Source organism: Neofelis nebulosa, chromosome 1 (genome assembly GCF_028018385.1).
Source record: "Neofelis nebulosa isolate mNeoNeb1 chromosome 1, mNeoNeb1.pri, whole genome shotgun sequence".
In the NCBI taxonomy this organism is placed as follows: domain Eukaryota; kingdom Metazoa; phylum Chordata; class Mammalia; order Carnivora; family Felidae; genus Neofelis; species Neofelis nebulosa.
The window spans coordinates 192,036,320-192,056,435 of NC_080782.1; the positions used below are offsets into that span (position 1 = coordinate 192,036,320).

The 20,116-nt window shown below is 41.1% G+C and overlaps 1 protein-coding gene across 3 annotated transcripts in view; it reads right to left on the bottom strand.

The window, feature by feature from the left end:
• Positions 1-1,239: 1,239 nt before the first annotated feature.
• The window catches only part of SLAIN1 (SLAIN motif family member 1), a 64,396-nt gene continuing 45,519 nt past the window's right edge, over positions 1,240-20,116 (bottom strand). For all 3 annotated transcript variants that reach the window (XM_058682335.1, XM_058682339.1, XM_058682341.1), the window contains 4 exons: positions 16,404-16,745; positions 9,512-9,667; positions 4,016-4,298; positions 1,240-2,326 (listed from right to left, as the gene is read on the bottom strand). In XM_058682335.1, the coding sequence (XP_058538318.1) occupies positions 2,251-2,326; positions 4,016-4,298; positions 9,512-9,667; positions 16,404-16,745 (857 nt within the window). In that variant the 3' untranslated portion in view covers positions 1,240-2,250. The remainder of the gene's footprint in view (positions 2,327-4,015; positions 4,299-9,511; positions 9,668-16,403; positions 16,746-20,116) is intronic.

Genomic DNA, 20,116 nt, shown 5'->3' on the forward strand with positions numbered 1-20,116 from the left:
CTGTCCCAACAGGTCCGGGGAGGGGCTTGACAATCTGCATTTCTGATAAGTTCCCAAGAGCTGATGTGGGGACCACACTGAGAACCACGACCCTAGGGCATCCATTGAGATGGATACCGCTCTGTGTTCTATAGAAGTCCAGGGGAAAGTCTGTGAAGGAACTTTAGGACCAATTCTCCTTCTTCCTCTTAATGAGATTTGTCCAGATGACATTTAATAGAATAGTGTGATCTCTTCCTATCTCCGTTTTCTCTTGCTTTGACCCCACCTCCTTACCTTGAGCACCTCTTTTCCCTCCCAGACCGGTATGGACCAATCATGTGATTCACTTACTGTTTACTGTTTCTCCCACCAGCTAGAATGTGAGATCCAAGACACGGAGATCTTTTTTATCCCAAGGGCTAAACAGACTTTTTTGAATAGATATATTTGTCCTAAAAATGTATTTAATCCTTTAATTTCCTCAGAATATGAACCCATTTTTTAAAGATGTATTAACGATATCTGCTCATAGAAAGAGCACAACGATAAAACAGATTTTTGAGATCAGCTAAACCCAGATTTGTAAGTCAGCTTCACTAGGAGCTAGATGTTTATATGAGGTTAATGTGCTATCTGGGGCTCGGATCTTTATCTTGTAAGAACAGTAGGTGATCTGGGATAGACAAACGAACGTGAAGTCTCTAGAACAGTTTTCCTCACCAAAGGAGTGCTCAAGAAACATAACCCCCCCCCCCCTTTGGTATCTCCCCTCCACTAGCTCACATTTCATTTACCTTGCAGGTTAATTAAATGCCATTCTAGATGGGATTATATAGAAGTTTCTATTTTAAACCTTACTATTAAAACCTTCGCCTAACCTTTCCCTAGTACCTTGAGGTGAAAAGTTTTCCAACGTCTAGGAGATGTAGTGTATAATAAGATTTTGCTGATACTGAGACAGTATTTCAAATTCAACCCCTGTAAAATATTAATCTCTGTGGACAGCGTTCATCCATATATGTATTTCTGGGCAAGAGGCTACTTGAATTTTGATGGCCTGAGATCCAAAACCTCCCATTTCTTATCAGGAGCATTCTAGAGGAATAATTTTCACAAGTGTAAGTATTCTGCCTACCTGCTTCAGATCTAAATGCTGTGTGCAAGATACACAGCGACAATGACTGCTTTCACAATTATCGTGAAACACAGAAATGGTATTTATACTGCTTATGCTGCACATTCATGCGTGACCTGGTATTGCTGAAATAGTCTTTATTTCGGAACATTCCAAAAGAGCAATGTACACAGTAACAAATATTAAGTCATATACCATAAGAAAGCATTCATTAGTGCAAATGGGTTTTGTAAAAGGTCTATCAAAAAGATTTATTTGCTTTAAAATGCATTCATTTCCAGAAGCATTGTTAATAAAACATTACAGTTTCTCATCCTCTGTAATAAAGTATTGAAAATCAATTGTGGTACAGTAGCAAACATTGCAGGTATTGAGTGCAATGAGCCTGTGATGCCTTTATAAATCTGAAACCCACGTAGGACAATAAATTAACAATGAAAAAGACAAGACCATCTAACTGCTGTCTGGCTATCTCCTTGCAATGCTTCAGCTTATGTTGTGCTCATTCAACATAAAATTAGGTCTTTCAAATTGTATGGTGGATTTTTGCTGATATATCCCTAGAGCTAAAAAAATAGTACCTTACCACAAAAATATTTTTATGGCACAAAATTTAAGTTGTTCCATAGTGGTTCACATAGGTGTAAAAAGAAATAGGCACAAAAAATAAAATTCCTGTAAACTATAAAAAAGTAAATTTCAAAGCATAAATTATAGAACCTAGTTGTAAATATGCAATGTATTAAAATACAGAACATGTAACGGGAAGATGTTTAGAACACGTAAGTAAATAGAACAAGTTACTTTAAAAAACTCATGGCAAAGAAAGCATTATTGATACATCTCAATTCTCTCAAAAAGTATTCAGGTACATAGCAGTTCTACAAAAACTTCCTAGATCTAAGTGTCACAATACTGCAACCGTGGATTTGAGAACGTTGCAGTATTATCTCAGGCAAATATTAAGTGCAATAATTAGTCTCTGGTGCTTGGTCCATTGGAAAACAATGCAGTAAATATGTTAAAATGCAAAAGGGAAAGAATATCCTGACGTTCACGGTTACCTAGCCAGCTAGGTAACTCAACCCTCATTTCCACGTCTTTCCCATTCTTCAAGGGTGCACGAGACAGCGTCAGTAGCAACCGTCTCTCCAGTTTCCATCCCTCAGCGTGCTGAGTGAAGACAGAGGCTTTGGAGGCTGAAGGAAACTGAAGGGACGAGACAAGGAAACAGACCATTAATGCTGCCAGGAGTCCCAGCGCTGGCTCTCATCCATTCTCCACCCCACCAGGGACAACTCACTAGCACCTTCCCAAGCGCGCCCTGGGTTTCACGCACCCGACCTTCGCACCGTGCTCCCCGGCTGGAAACCCCGTTCGCGGCACACTGCCATGTGTGCTGTGGGTGCAGGAGTTGCAACAGAAGTGAAAAACGACCAATGTCCACTGAGGATAAAGAATAGCTTAAAATCAGAGAGAAAAAGATAAACTCTGTCTAAAAATAAAGTTGCTTCCTTGAATGCAGATAGCAAATTACCAAGAAGAAATTTTCCACCTTCCAGATCAGGATCTGCCTATCACACTGGCAAAGAATCTAAAATGAATCCTACCCAGTTTCTGCCTAACTCTGGGGAAACCTCTCCTATAGTCTGGCAGTGACAACCTTCACAGAGGCTTAGTTTGGAGGTGGCACAATAGCCTGTATACATCAAATGTGACGGTAAACACAGATCTGCACTTACCGGGGCAGAATAAGCCAGAATTTATGAAGTTTGCAATGAAACGCTTCCTAGCTGGGTAGTAGGATTCTGGCATTCACTTTTGTTTACTTTCACGTGTTTTTTGATAGGGGCTCAGATCAAAAAGTCAGAAACTAACACTTCTAATTGAAAAATAAAGACTATTTACACGTCCTGACAACAAAGAAGGAAAAACTGCTTACTGGCGCATCCCTTTTCATCCTGTCACTATGGTCCGTCCCTCTCCTCAACAGCCTAACTTCTTGGGGAAGCTGTCTGTGGTTACTGCCTCCATAGTCTCATCTTCCAAATTATCCTCAACCCACCTCCATGGAATCCTGCTAATGACTCCAAGATCTCCAGTTCAAGAAGGGTACATCGTGACCATGAGCTTGTCTAATATGTGCCTTGCAACTAATCTGGAATTTTAAAGAATAAAAAAAATCCTACCTGGACCATACTACACTTACCAACATAAGCTAACCCCGGCTTAGTATCACTAAGGTGCTTTTGAAAGCATGAGTGTGGGCAAGTGTGCATGTGCCTGAGATTTGCTTATTTTGATAAATTATTGCTTCAGAAGTATTTGCAGTTCTATCCTGTGCTAGACATAGTTCTTGGCATTGGGGATTTAGAGTAGTGAACACTCCCCCCCCCCTGCAATTTATGTTCTAGAGGGGACAGACCACAAACTAATGAAGAGGTAGAATCTACAGTCCCTCAGCTGCGGATACAGGCTCTGGGGGGAAAATGGAGAAGGAGGGTAAGAAAGAGGAGTTACAACGGTCAGTGGAGTTGCACTTGTGGACAGCGTTCATGTGGGTGAAGTCCTATGGTCGGGCGGTGGCGGGGGGGGGACAGCTGTACAAATAAGCTGAAGAAAGGAAAATACACAACAGCTCTGAAGATGGAGCTTACCTGGTAAATTAAAGCAAAAGCCAATAATGCGTCAGGAGTGGAGTGATGAGGGAGGAAGGGAAGACCTGACCACGCAAGGGACCACCCCTCCCAACCCCATCACCTTCCAGAGGAAGGAGGCCACACATCAGGCCCTAAAGGGCAGCACGCCAGAGACAGGAAGAGTGAGAATGGTTCCCCAGCAGTCTCCAATTTCAAACTGCAAAAGAGGTGATGGAAACAAACGAACCAAGGTTCCTACCTTCTAACAGGCTGTGCAATTTTGCTTCGAGGCAGGTTACTCCCATTTATTGCCAGTGAAGGTCTCGGAAGAGCACTGCGGCCCATCATCCCAGAAGCCGCAGCTTTGTTTGGCGCGGGGATCCCCGTGCTGGAATATAACTGCAGGCCGTTGGATACAGGCATGCTGCTGCTGCCTTGAACGGTGGGGCTCACGTAGGCTGTGGCTTTCAGAGGCTGTCGGACGGACACTGGGAAATGGCCCACGCTGTGGATTCTGTGCTGAAGCTGTCCCGGGGATGGAACTAGAAGAGGAGACGACAGGGATGTGACGGAAAACCTGTACTGCTGTCCAACTGAGGAAATGCGCCTTACATCCACAACAAATAGGGTCAGAAAGGGAATATAAGGAGAGAAATAAATGAAATACGGGTTCCAGACAGCATTTAGCACTAGAAAATTCTCGCTCTTGACAACAGTCTCCTATGCTGTCAATCAGCAACATTTCTGGGCACCTAACTATATTCAAAAGCCAGATCTAACACCGACTTCCTTTCCTTTAACAAATGGAATCATCCCTGAGTTCTCACGGGACAGTTTCTTTGCTTGGAAGATATGAGGATTTTCTTGATGGGTGCTCTGGGGATGGTTTCACGAAAACAAAACAAGGGGACAATTAATAACTGTGACATAAAGACAGGTGTACCTATTGGCCTCAGTAGGTCCAAACAGCTTATTACAGATTGAATATTATCATAATGACATTTACCTATCTTATCTCCTAGAGTTGGTGGGAAGAGTAAATGAGTTAATCCACATACAGCCTTACAATGGCACCCGACACTTAGTAACCACTCACCAAGTGATATTATCTTGATAACAGCAAAATCTGTAAAATGAAGGGAACTCTCTGGGTAAGAACTCTTAAAAATTTCATCAATATACTTACACGCCCAACGGTGCATACCATTTCACGTGAAACAATGAACTGTTTGGCAGAAAGTTTAAACTGTAGAGTCCTTTTTCAAGGGGAAAAAACTGAATCACAGATTTAATGAAAACTTACACATACAACTCTGCCTGTTTTTACAAACTATTCTAGCCTTTGCTGCCTAATATTTGCAATTCAGTTAAACATGGATGCACCATTTTCTAAAACAGTTTAACTGATTTTGAACTTAACCAATATATACAGTATCTTTTCTTATACAGTATCTTTTTGAAATAAAAACAAAGGGAGAAAGACAAAAAAAATCCATGGTTTTATTCAATGCCTATTGAATGATTTCCTTAAAAAATCAGTTTCATGTTAAGTGCGTCTGAGGTGAAATCTATACATAGGAATGCTGATGACACATATTCATCACGCTCAATTCAAAGTACCTGCATGGCTCAGTCAATTAAGTGTCCAACTCAATTTCAGATCAAGTCATGATCTCAGTTTGTGAGTTTGAGCTTCACATCAGGCTTTGCACTGATGGTGCAAAGCCTGCTTGCGATTCTCACTCTGCCTGTTCTTGTGTGTGCTTTCTCTCTCTCTCTCAATAAATAAACTCAAATTAAAAAAAAAAAAAGGTTCTATGCAAGATTCTGCTATAGTTTTGATCCAACCAAGTTTTTGTGACACAGTAAAATTTCTGTTGGTTGACAATCTCTAAGTTCCTTTCCCACCAATTCTACCATTCCTTAGTTAGGTAAGCTTTTGACCATGAATATGTCAATATATTGGCTCATCAGGTATAATGAATGTACCATACTAATGCGAGATGTTAGCAGAAAACCAGGAAAGGAGGGGATGTGCAGGGATGTATGGGAGCTCCGTACTTCTAATTTCGGTGTAAGCCTAAAACAGCTCGGAAAAAAAAGCCTAAATTTAAAAATTCAGTATGTGAATTTGCCTCAATTTCTTTTGAAAAACATACATAAAGTGCATAAATCTTAAGTCTAGTACTCAATTTTCAAAGTGAACACACTTGTGTCATCACCAGTCACTCCAGGCCATGGAAGTGATCTGCACCCCAGAAGGCTCACATGCCTCTTCCCACAACAGTAACAGTTATTCTCACTTTATCACCACAGATGGGTTATTCCTACCCTGAACTTCAAATAAATGGAATTATACAGTATGTCCTCTGGCTTCTTTCACTCAACATGATGTTTTTGACATTCAGCCATGTTTGCACCGCTATGCAGTACTCAATTGTATGAATGTCACAATCTGTCTGCCTGGTGACGAAAGGCTGGGTTATTCCAGTTTGGGATTTGTGAACCTTCTAGAATATGTGTGTCAGTGTTCATATGCGCTCATTATATAAGATATATTCTGAATTCTACCATCATCATGATAAATGAAGTTAAACAAAGTCACTGAATACAACATCAAATGCAAAAATCAACTATTTCTAAACACCAGCAAAGTAGAAACTAAAGTTTGAAAAAACACTTAAGAATAAATTTCACTATGATGCATTAAAACTTCCTTTCAGAAAGCCATGAACACAGCCTGAGAGACGTGAGGAAGATCTAAATGAAGAGATGTTCCATACTAATGAAATAGAAGAATATTATGAAGATACCAATTCTAATATTTATCTACAGACTCAATGACATCCCAATTAATATCATTTGAAATGAAATTACACAAGTTACCCAGGAAAATCATCCTATGAACTCTAATACACAAAACAGACAACCCCTTCAGTATTTTAAAAGAAGAAAAAATGATGAGAGTTAAAAAGACATAATCCTAATTTTACAAATAAGAACCAGAATGGACATATAACTTATCCAAGAGCATATGATTAAGACCCAAACTCAGATTGTTTTACTGCAAATCCTGTGTTCTTCCTTCTGTGTTCTGCCTTTCCAACATTATCTTACCTCTGTGTTTTCCAAAGTAAAATGGTCCAGAACTAGGAATCGTCAGGGTATAAACTTAGAACGTATAAAGAATAATCACTTAGAATGCTTACAAATGAAAGTAAATGATGGGGCGCCTGGGTGGCTCAGTCGGTTAAGCGTCCGACTTCGGCTCAGGTCATGATCTCACGACTCGTGAGTTCGAGCCCCGTGTCGGGTTCTGTGCTGACAGCTCAGAGCCTGGAGCCTGTTTCAGATTCTGTGTCTCCCTCTCTCTCTGACCCTCCCCCGTTCATGCTCTGTCTCTCTCTGTCTCAAAAGTAAATAAACGTTAAAAAAAAAAAAAAATTAAAAAAAAAAAAAAGAAAGTAAATGAGAACAGAATCCTAAGATTTGAAAGAAGCATATGACCGATATATTGCACATCAGTGCTCTAAAGGATTTTTCTTCTCTCATTATTATGTTTGACTTTCAAACACCGATTTTTCTACCTTATTTTTTTACATTGATGAATTGGAATTCTCCTGTAAAGAATTTTCCCTTCTCAATTTATGTATTTAGTCCATTACATATGGACCTGTGGTTATTCTGTTGGTTATAATCCTTCACAATTATTTTTTTCTGTGGCTTCAACTGTCACTGACTTGGTCGCTGGGAACTTCTTCAAGTTGTTTTCTATGTTCTACATTCCCATAATTTTTTGAGAACTTCAACCATAACTAGCCATTCTTTGTTGTGTGCATTCCATTTTGGGCTACATATGTTCTTCCGGCACTCAAATCACACTATTAAGCCACACAGAGTCAGAGTTAACAAAAATTCCTAATCATTACTACATTTGCTACTATAAAAACTATAATATAGTGACTGAGTGGCTTAGTCAGTTGAGCTTCAATTTCACCTCAGGCCATGATCTCATGGTTCAGGAGTTTGAGCCCTACCATCGGGCTCAGTACGGTCTGTCAACACAGAGCCCGCTTCAGATCCTCTGTCCCCGCTTTCTCTGCCCCTGCCCCTCTCACGCGCTCTCTCAAAAATAAACATTAAAAAAAAAACAACCCTGTATTTTCCTAGTCTAATACGATCAACTCTTGTACTCAAGTATAGAACTGTGTACTAATCTCAGTTAAATTTCATCATGATCTCATCTGGCCTATTGTCCTAGCTGCCTGACATGAAATTAGTAGCTCTGTTTCCCACCATTAACAAATTTCACAGGCCGTCTTCCGTGTCTTTACACAAGTCATTAATTCCAATACTAACAGATTAAGCCTTAATCTGATACAGCCCTATGGCATTCGTCTACTCATTCATTCAAACGTTTACTGCGAACTCATTATATACCAAGCAGCGTGCCAGGTGCTAGGCACAGAAAATCAGCTAAGCTGATAATCTAGTATGGAAGATAAAGACCATAAAATATGACACACTGAAAAAGGTAAGCACCAAAAATCTAATCCGTCCTAGATATGTTTTGGGGGTTTATGGGGAAGTCTGTTAGGTTCATCAACAGAGCCTTTTCAAAGGGTATGTGTCTGGGCTGTAGGACAAAGGTAAACAGCAACAAGCTGCATAAAGAAGGGAAAGATCAGCATAAACTCTGGGGTGATCAGAACAAGCTTCTGCCTCTATTCCTTCACCTGCATGGCCTTGTGCAAACTGTTACTTTATCTGTTTTCTCAAAATGCAAAATGGGAACAAGGACAGAAACGACCTCATAGGGTTGTTAGCAGAACCAAGTAAGACAATAGCTGTAAACCGGTTAGCACAGTTCTTTGTGCACGGTAAATGTTGTCAATTTGTCTTTAGCAACTAAGACAATAAGAAATGAAAAACCGTCCCATGTGGGGCAAATGCCACGTGAACCCCCAAAATGGATCTGAGGTAGAAGGGCTTCAGACCACCCTGGTTGATGACTTGGCCAGCACACTCTGAACATGCGTCAGGCCTCCTACATTTGGGTACCAACACTGGGAATGTGACCGTTGAGTCTGCCTCCCAGGGATCAGTGTCGGACTTAACCCCAACTACTCACGTAAACAGCACAAGCGGGAATGGGAGGGGGGCCCTGGAACCACCACATCCCCACACAAAATAAAAACATATGAACACAAGATTTCACACTCATTGCATGGCTCACTGCTGGGTAAAACATCCAGAGAATGAATTACAGACTGTGTGGTAAGCTGAAAGGGAGCAGGTAAGTACTACTTTGCACACTAAAATATAACTTCATTTTGAGAGAAACAAAGCTAAGATAACACTAAGGTGAAAAACAACACAAAGGTAAGAGCAAGACTGAACAAATATGCTTTCTTCAGAGAAAAGGGATCAAGCAGAGATAGCTAGAAAGCAGCAGATCTTCAAGGAAAGAGGTTATTTTTGTTCATACGACAAGCAAACAAATTAATTATCGTGTAGTGCCTCTACTGCTATCCTTGGGTTTAGAGGATTAAATGTAATTTACTAATTATTAATTGATAACATATGCACTGATGAAAATACCACTCAATTGTAATGGTGAAGTTAAAAAAAAAAGTCACAAGGAGAAAAGTTTCCTGCCATGTTCGCAAAAGAAAAAAAAAATGAAATAGTAAGATAGTTTTCTAACTGCATTACAACTAAAAATTACTAACGAATTACAAATTGTCACACTTACTGCAAGACTGTATTCTTGAAATCCCGTTCCCAGCTCCATGCAAACTTGAGTCAAAACTCTGACTGTTTCTCACGGCGACTGGAGAACTTGCATTGCTACTAACAGCAGTTGTACTTGGCATCCGAGCTAGATTAGGCATACTTCTTCGGAGCTTGTCTAGAAAAGAATTTCAGTCGAAAATCATAAGTTTATGCCAGTTAAAATAGGAGCTTTCAAAAGTAGATATAAATATTATACTCAATAACATAAAAATTACGTGTGTTATGAACTATAACAAGCTACCATAGAATTAACCTTCTGTATAGAAAGCACACTCAGTATCTCCAAGAAAGGCTCTACCAAGCAACTGTTTAAAAAAATGTGTTCTGGGGCGCCTGGGTGGCTCTGTAGGTTAAGCGTCTGACTTTGGCTCAGGTCATGATCTCGCGGTCCGTGAGTTCGAGCCCCGCGTCGGGCTCTGGGCTGATGGCTCAGAGCCTGGAGCCTGTTTCAGATTCTGTGTCTCCCTCTCTCTGACCCTCCCCCGTTCATGCTCTGTCTTTCTCTGTCTCAAAAAAAATTAAAAAAATAAATAAATAAATGTGTTCTATGAAAGTAAGTAGGAATTAGCTAATCAATTAGCTATTTGTATACAAATGGATAAATTTGTATCAAAGTGAGGTTAGAGAATAACCTTAACAGCCACTTAGTTTTAAAAGACACTAGAAATTATTGCACAGTAATTAAAAAAAAAAAAAAAAAAGAACCAAACTAACACCTACTGTATCTCTTGCTAGCAAAGAAAAATGGGAAAAAAAATTATTAAAATCCTAACTTGACATGTTCTGAGATACCCACTCATCACACCAACATGACTACATTAACTTCTGGAAAGTTTTAACTATAAGTAAGCCACTAAACCTCTTGAGACCTGAAAAGAGAACGCTTCTATTTCATTGTCCTGGCTGAGCACACATGCTGCCACAAGAGGGCAGCAGAGAGTCGCCCACAGATCCCCGTGCTGCTGAGCTGTGAATTCAGCACAGGACCACAAGACACACCGTCCCTAAACTGAAGTTCCCCTAACAGGTCGCTCAAGCTCAGAAAACAAAAGATATATTTGAGTGCTAAGCCAAAACCATTCAAGTACAAAACCGGATTCACTTCTTCCTCCCGTTCCCACACACACACACACACACACACACACACACACACACACACACGGCGCCTTCCACACTTACTCAGGCCCGCTGGCTGCACCCTCCCTGCCCAGCAAGTCCTCTAATCCGGAAATTGGGGCCATCTCCTCAGACGCACCTCCCTTCTATACCCCCGGCCCCCGCGTCCTGTCAGTTCTGCCTAATAGTTAACGTATCATCCACTACATCTGGTTCGGACCTCATTATTCATCACTCACATTTTGACAAAATCCTCTTAATTGGTCTCCACGCCCCCTACCCGGTTCCTCGGCCTCCTCTCCCACACAGCCTGCTCTAGTCTCCCAAGAGCACAAGCACATACCCAGTCACCCTCTTAAAACCTTCCAATCACGCTGCCACCTTCATCCAAAAGCCCAAGCCACTGGGCATGGCCTGCATGAGACCCTCCGAGGTTTTGGCCCCGCATCCTTCTCCAGCCTTACCTCCTGCCACTCCCACCCCTCTGCCTAGTCTCCCATGCAGTGGATGAAGGAAGTTGCCCAGTGCTCCACACTCTTGCATCTGTAATGTACTCCAGTCACAGACTGGACTGTCCCTCCACTGGGCCACCCTTCCCCACTCTGTGGAGTGACCGAATGAAAAAGGGCACAGGAATTTACCACATATATACTAAATGCCAGGCACCCCAGAAGATGCCACGGGGCCCACACTGTACCACAGGTCCAGTCCCTGACTCTGAGTTTATAGTCTAAACCAGGTCTTCTCAATCTTGTCTCCATTATCCATCCTAAAGAGAAAATCTAAAATTTAACGTTAAATCGTATTTTTCCCAAATGGAACAAATTATATAGAAAAATAACATTTGAAACATTTGGAACTCTGCGGGACTACAAACCACGGTACTATCTCATGCTGTTCATGCACCCCTTACTCTCCAAGATATTTTTATTTTTATTGGTATATGCCCTAAAACACCAACAGACACATACCAGGGCACTCAAGTTTGTGGTCACTTTCTTTCAAGCTAAATTGGAAAACAAATGATATACTTGAACACTAATCCAAAATGTGTCCAAGGACAAAACCAAACTCATCTTCTCCCCCCTTCTTTGCACTGCTTGTTTCACATTACTTCTACCCAGTCACTGGAGCCCTGCCCAGCAATGTTTGCCTCTTTGCGGTAGTCTAGGGAAAAGACAGAAAAGTAAACAAGTATAAGAAGTATACTTACATAATAAGCGTAAGAAAGTAAAATAAGAAAGTGTAAAGAGCGCTATGAGGAGACCAAAAAGAAGATTATGTCGACCTCGCTAACATATCTCCTAGCGGAGGTATTTCCACTCCCACAACACATCCTTATTCCCGGTACGTATTTCTAGAGTTAATAATGCTCAAATACTGCCACTGTTAGTTTTCTTGACCAGTTTCCTCAATATCTCCTTGAGGCCTATTTTTCACAACCATAGGCTTCATATTCCTAAATTCTTGTTAAAGTTCCTAACCCCAGGCAGCAGGCATTTAATACATTCAGCACATGTTATTTATGTGTATGTTGCAGACGGTGTGTGGTAAGAGAAATAAGGGAGAAGGGACTGGTCTTAGAGTCTACATCCAGATCTTTTGAACATCACACTAACTGGATGAAAAGCGAGCTTCTATTAATGCAAGACTAAATTACTTTGACTATATATATTTAAGCTGCAGGGAGACACAAGGAAAGAATTATATGCTACCATTTAGAATACGAATTGAGTTTCTACATTTCTAAGTTTCCAAACTATTTACTATAAAAGTGTTCATGGCGGCATCTGGGTGGCTCAGTTGGTTAAGCGTCTGACTCTTGGTTTCCGCTCAGGTCATGATCTCATGGTTCCTGAGTTCAAGCCCCGCATTGGGCTCTGCGCTGACAGTGTGGAGTCTGCTTGGGATTCTATCTCTCTCGTTCTGCCCCTCTCCAACTCACTTGCTCTGTGTCTCTCAAAAATAAATAAATCTTAAAAAGTTGAAAAAGTTTTCATATATACAGAAGTGTTGAAAAGCAGTGTCGTATCTGCATGTTTTCCACCTAGATATGCTAGTTGTTTTCATTTTGCCGTAATTAATTCATCTCCACATATATACATAATTGTTTGCTGTGAAGCCACATAAAAGCTGCAGACCTCTGGACACTTGAACACTAATGCCTTCTCCCTCAGTTTTAATATGATGTCATGACTTCCATTAAGCACATGGAATACATTTTCTTCCTGGTATTTTGAGCTTCAATAATAAATTAGTCACTATGACCTTCCCACTGCCACGATTTCTTTTAAATTTTAAACCTAAAGGTACCCGGGCACTTTGAAATCTTAGGTAGGGCCAAAGAATAAGAAAATTCTGTACAATCACAATACTTTCATTCCATGTAAACAAATTAACAATAGGTTTTAATAATCCACATACAAAATTTTCCCATCAAGAATGTCCTTCATAAGCATTTCCCCCTAAACCACGATCAGTCAAGGTTCACACATTAGATGTGGTTGTCGTGTTTCTAATCTCTATTAATCTAGATGTATCTGTTTTTTAAAACCAATCTTTATTCCTGTAAGCAGCAAGTCAGTCTCATAAAGCTTTAAATCTGAAATACGCTCTTAAAAGTAAAGGCTTCCAAGTGTCAATATGTAGAACACTTCTCCTCTGGGTGAAGCTCCCATCTACAAGCGATGTCAGGGACCATCTGGAAATGAGGTACACTCTTCCTGTCAAACAATGTGGATCACATTAATGACCATATATGCTTTAATGTTCAAGGAATCAAAAATAACATTCTATTTCTATCTTCACAAGAAATCAGCAATTTGCACTCAAGGACTGAGGTACAGCAGGGAAAGCTGGAGGAACAGACAGAGGAAAGAATTCAACGGAGTCTTCTCATGTTATTATTTCTCAAGCAGCAGCAAGAGTTACCACTCTAAGAAACAAAGACTAAAGAGTATTCAGAAATAAAGGGGACATGTGGTTACCCACCAATCAGATCTAGCCTTCCAATCAGTACAGGGTACAAGGGAGGGCCTGGGGCTAACAGTGCTAACCTCATGCCACAGACAACCCCTGCCATACCCTAAAAAGATCCTACAAGAGTTAGTCATTGTTCACATCTGGAAAACTATTCCAAATATGCTTTTAATTTTATAACCCCTATAAATAGTCCGATAACTGTTTTTTAAAAATTTTTTTAATGTTTTATTTATTCTTGAGAGAGAGAAGGACAGAGCATGAGCGAGGGAGGGGCAGAGAGAGAGGGAGACACAGAATCTGAAGCAGGCTCCAGGCTCTGAGCTGTCAGCACACAGCCTGACGCGGGGCTCAAACTCACAACTGCAAGATCATGACCTCAGCCAAAGTCTCATGACGCTCAACCGACTGAGCCACCCAGGCACCCCGATCCCATAAATTTTAAGAGCCCTCTTTTCTGAACCTAGGCAGCGCTGGACCTACAAAAGCAATAAACATAAATATGCACTGGTGGCTTCTCGTTAGTCATTTTTATTTAGTTTTTAAAGTTGATTTGAGAGAGACAGAGATAGCATGAGTGGGGGAGGAGCAGAGAGGGAGGGAGGGAGGGAGGGAGGGAGGGAGGGAGGAAGGGGGAGAGGGAGAGAGAGAGAGAGAGAGAGAGAGAGAATCCCAAGCTGCCCCTCACTGCCAACACAGGGCCAGATGTGGGGCTTGAAAGCACTGAGGCAAGAGGTCATGACCTGAGCCGAAGCCAAGAGTTGGACACTTAACCGGCTTAGCCACCCAGGTGCCCCTTTAGTCATTTTAAATGGATCGCTAATTTATTCTCTCCTACCCATATTATTTTAGGAATTCAGAAAAAATATGATGGCCTAGTTTCAAAGTTGCCACTCTTATTTCACAATTTTGTTCAACTGACATTCCATGGTAACAAATGAAGGGTCAGTTATCTGAGTCACATTTCTTTAAAATGAGGGTGGGAGGGGAGACAGTCAGTCGTTATTTACTTTCCCAGCACTTTTCATCCAGGCAGTGCAAGGGTCATTATTTCATTTGTTCCTTAGGTTGGAAGAGTGTGTACCAGATGATTTGATGTGAAATTATACCTAAGTTTTCCGAGAAAGAGGTATTATTTGTCCACATTTTAATAGCCAAAGAAAGCAACGTGTATGGAGACCCGAGAGACCTGTGAAAGACGGAAGTGGTGGGACAAGACTGGACTCCAGAGCCTGCACTCTCAACCCCCAAGTTAATCGGCCACAAGTCCAGTCCAGAAAACCGTGGTCGTATTCGATTTTCCTTTGCGCATGGAGCCCAGGCCTTTTAGGAAAAATGAAACTGCCACAGTTGGACGCTAAGCTGTGGGGTGCCTCTGCTTTCCTTATGGGAGTCATCACAGCGCAGGTCCAGGGAAACCGATCCTTTTCATCGTGGTGCTCGGTGTAAGGTGAAACCCCTCTTCTAAGGGAAGACAACAATCCGCTGCCAACACGGAGCAAGCAGCGGAGCCAGCGTTTGCTGGGCAACTAGGATACGATGTTTTAAGGCACCTGACAACCATCAGAGCAACAACTCGAGGCGTCCTTTCCCTCGATTTCAAAGCGAGGCAGACTTTCATGACGCACATGGAATACACTGCTTTTCTGGCATTATGAGCATTAATAAATTAGTTACTACGACACGCCTTAGCTGCCACTTTTTTTCCTTTTAAATTTGATATCTAGAAATACTAGAAGAGAAATTATGACTGAAATGTTCAATAGTTTCAAAGGATCTCTCAATTAGCACGAATGATACAAGTACAGAAGAAGAGAAGGTAAAAACAAAAAACACGGTAACAGGTGATCATGAATACAATTTGTATTTGGCCCTGCAGTCCTTTTAAATAAGCTGCTTCACCACTCCTGGGCCCAGCTTTGAGAAATGGTGCTATGTAATAATTAAGAGCTGTAATTATAAATACGGTTTATTTCTCCATATTATACAGGATTTGCATGTGAAATCTGACCGGTCATCGGTACAAAATCATAGCAGGCTTAGAACATTACATGATTGTTCTCCATAGTCTGTTGGAGGTCAAGGACCGTACCTCCTGGATTGGGGAAGTAAGACTAACAGTGAATATGGAGAAAGGAAAAAACACACAAGAGAATGACACATACTCTGACCCACCACGTTGACAGTGACGCTGGGGCAGATCAACTTCCTGTTACCACGCCAAGTATCAGCCTCCGTATCCCTCCTGGTACACAGATCTTACTTCTAGATGTCAGAGGGAAAGACACATCCAAACTTGTCCTAAATCGGGATGTGCACAAGCATCACCATCCATGCTTCCCATCCATTACCGCATGACAGGAGAAGCAGTGCGGGACTGAGGTGGCGGGAGAGGAAAGGAGACACCGCTCAGTGCGATGGTCTCCATGGAGCTCCACTGTGAACTCAGCCAGCACCACCTGCCCGTCCTGCCTCTGAACTAGCAACCACATAAAGATGCCCCATATGCATGACTCATCCTGTGCTGGCCACATCGTGGTGGTTTTCTTGAAGCTGTAAGTCTGTCAGTCTGGGACACGTGATCAGAAACTGGTCAATTTTAGATTTCAACTCAGACCATACTGGTAAGTTCTTGAAGATATACTTAATAAATCTGGGAAACATTTAGCAATTATTTATACTGACATTAAAACCATTTCTTGGCCCTATATGAAAGATCAAAGCACACTAAATACCAAAGGACACATATAACCTACCTCCATTGGTCCTATTTGGTTGCTGATCTGGAGTTTGGGCTTGAGGTGAATAATACTGTTGTTGCTGGTAATTATTTGAAGGAAAATACTGGGAACTGGGGCTCCTCCTACAATCCCGAATGCTGGAGAAAGTCTGTGAATGGGGAATTCCTCTTTGGAAAGGCGAACACCTTGGAAGACGAGGCTGAGGTGGTGGCAAATGGTCAAATTCTTCCTCGTCCTCCAGACTGAATCGATCATATTCTTGATCACTACATGTCCCTTTTTTTCCTGAATTCAGTGACACACTGGAACTATGTCTGGACACAGATGCTGAAGTGGACGCATAATCTTGCCTGAGACCTATGACAGAACAAATAATAGTATCACCTCATGAGACACCTCAATCCAGCAAAAATTACGTTGCAGTTAAGCATCAGAAGAAAATCTCTGTCAAATAATTCAAATGAAGGCCATTATCTTGTTCATAGTTTGTTACGTCCCAAGAAAACAGATACATTTAACTACCAAATAGATGTCTAAGATTAGACTATCCTGTTGTACAAAAAAATTGCCCCAATTCCAATGAAGAAGAAATACACTGCTGCAGTTCATCAATCAGTGTCTGTCAATTTCCCCAAATGATCCCTTAAGAAATCTGGAGAGATACTCAGGAAAAGCTATTCATCATCATTACAAATAGTATAAGTTAGACAATTCAAATAATCCAATCTCTGTCCAGGGGGTATTCCTCCTGCTCCCCACCCCAGCTTTCAAAGTCAAAGCAAAGTTCAAAACCTGGGGTACCAATATTTTCTAACAAGGTCACCTCTCTGTTCTATTTGTTACTAATATTATCTTTTTCAAAGCACACAGACACTTCAACTCTTCAATAGTTTTGGGTTATCCTAAATGAAACCAACTAAAAATAGTCAACCTGGAAGTTTCTAGTTATTCCTTTCATCTCACGGTCAATACCACAATTTTTTTAAAGTAGTCCCTCCCTGACTAACTTCTGAAATTCACATTAATTGTCTAGTCATATATTTTCAGAAAGCGTTACTGTTATTTTATTACTCCTAAATAACAACATAAAACAATCACTTTCTCCCTCTGAATGGATCTTATCAAACTCTCCATAAGCATTACCATGTTTCTCATAGTAGCCTTGACTAATTTTGAAAACAGGAAGTTGTTGTGCTTGAATGAAATGATACTTGGCTGTTTCTACTTATGTTGACCTGAAAAGATAAAACTCCAAACCAAGCCTAGCCCAGTTCTGTAATCTACATCTTATTGTGCCTTTAATACCTTGCGGTAGTTCACTGCTAGATTTGTTAACTTTCCTGCAGAGCCACTGATACATTGTCCCATCGCTAATGATCTCTTCTGTTTATATTTACCCTGAGAAGCTTGTCAATGGATTTTATTTTTATTTTTATTTATTTTTATTTTTTATTTTTTAATATATGAAATTTACTGTCAAATTGGTTTCCATACAACACCCAGTGCTCATCCCAAAAGGTGCCCTCCTCAATACCCATCACCCACCCTGCCCTCCCCCCCACCCCCCATCAACCCTCAGTTTGTTCTCAGTTTTTAACAGTCTCTTATGCTTTGGCTCTCTCCCACTCTAACCTCTTTTTTTTTCTTCCCCTCCCCCATGGGTTTCTGTTACGTTTCTCAGGATCCACATAAGAGTGAAACCATATGGTATCTGTCTTTCTCTGTATGGCTTATTTCACTTAGCATCACACCCTCCAGTTCCATCCACGTTGCTACAAAAGGCCATATTTCATTTTTTCTCATTGCCACGTAGCATTCCATTGTGTATATAAACCACAATTTCTTTATCCATTCATCAGTTGATGGACATTTAGGCTCTTTCCAGAATTTGGCTATTGTTGAGAGTGCTGCTATAAACATTGGGGTACAAGTACCCCTATGCATCACTACTCCTGTATCCCTTGGATAAATTCCTAGCAGTGCTATTGCTGGGTCATAGGGTAGGTCTATTTTTAAGTTTCTGAGGAACCTCCATACTGCTTTCCAGAGCGGCTGCACCAATTTGCATTCCCACCAACAGTGCAAGAGGGTTCCTGTTTCTCCACATCCTCTCCAGCATCTATAGTCTCCTGATTTCTTCATTTTGGCCACTCTGACTGGCGTGAGGTGGTATCTGAGTGTGGTTTTGATTTGTATTTCCCTGATAAGGAGCGACGTTGAGCATCTTTTCATGTGCCTGTTGGCCATCCGGATGTCTTCTTTAGAGAAGTGTCTATTCATGTTTTCTGCCCATTTCTTCACTGGGTTATTTGTTTTTCGGGTGTGGAGTTTGATGAGCTCTTTATAGATTTTGGATAGTAGCCCTTTGTCCGATGTGTCATTTGCAAATATCTTTTCCCATTCCGTTGGTTGCCTTTTAGTTTTGTTGGTTGTTTCCTTTGCTGTGCAGAAGCTTTTTATCTTCATAAGGTCCCAGTAATTCACTTTTGCTTTTAATTCCCTTGCCTTTGGGGATGTGCCGAGTAAGAGATTGCTACGGCTGAGGTCAGAGAGGTCTTTTCCTGCTTTCTCCTCTAAGGTTTTGATGGTTTCCTGTCTCACATTCAGGTCCTTTATCCATTTTGAGTTTATTTTTGTGAATGGTGTGAGAAAGTGGTCTAGTTTCAACCTTCTGCATGTTGCTGTCCAGTTCTCCCAGCACCATTTGTTAAAGAGACTGTCTTTTTTCCATTGGATGTTCTTTTTTTTCAACGTTTTTTATTTATTTTTGGGACAGAGAGAGACAGAGCATGAACGGGGGAGGGGCAGAGAGAGAGGGAGACACAGAATCAGAAACAGGCTCCAGGCTCCGAGCCATCAGCCCAGAGCCTGACGCGGGGCTCGAACTCACGGGCCGCGAGATCGTGACCTGGCTGAAGTCGGACGCTTAACCGACTGCGCCACCCAGGCGCCCCTCCATTGGATGTTCTTTCCTGCTTTGTCAAAGATGAGTTGGCCATACGTTTGTGGGTCTAGTTCTGGGGTTTCTATTCGATTCCATTGGTCTATGTGTCTGTTTTTATGCCAATACCATGCTGTCTTGATGATGACAGCTTTGTAGTAGAGGCTAAAGTCTGGGATTGTGATGCCTCCTGCTTTGGTCTTCTTCTTCAAAATTACTTTGGCTATTCGGGGCCTTTTGTGGTTCCATATGAATTTTAGGATTGCTTGTTCTAGTTTCGAGAAGAATGCTGGTGCAATTTTGATTGGGATTGCATTGAATGTGTAGATAGCTTTGGGTAGTATTGACATTTTGACACTATTTATTCTTCCAATCCATGAGCAGGGAATGTCTTTCCATTTCTTGATATCTTCTTCAATTACCTGCATAAGCTTTCTATAGTTTTCAGCATACAGATCTTTTACATCTTTGGTTAGATTTATTCCTAGGTATTTTATGCTTCTTGGTGCAGTTGTGAATGGGATCAGTTTCTTCATTTGTCTTTCTGTTGCTTCATTGTTAGTGTATAAGAATGCAACTGATTTCTGCACATTGATTTTGTATCCTGCAACTTTGCTGAATTCATGTATCAGTTCTAGCAGACTTTTGGTGGAGTCTATCGGATTTTCCATGTATAATATCATGTCATCTGCAAAAAGCGAAAGCTTGACTTCATCTTTGCCAATTTGGATGCCTTTGATTTCCTTTTGTTGTCTGATTGCTGATGCTAGAACTTCCAGCACTATAT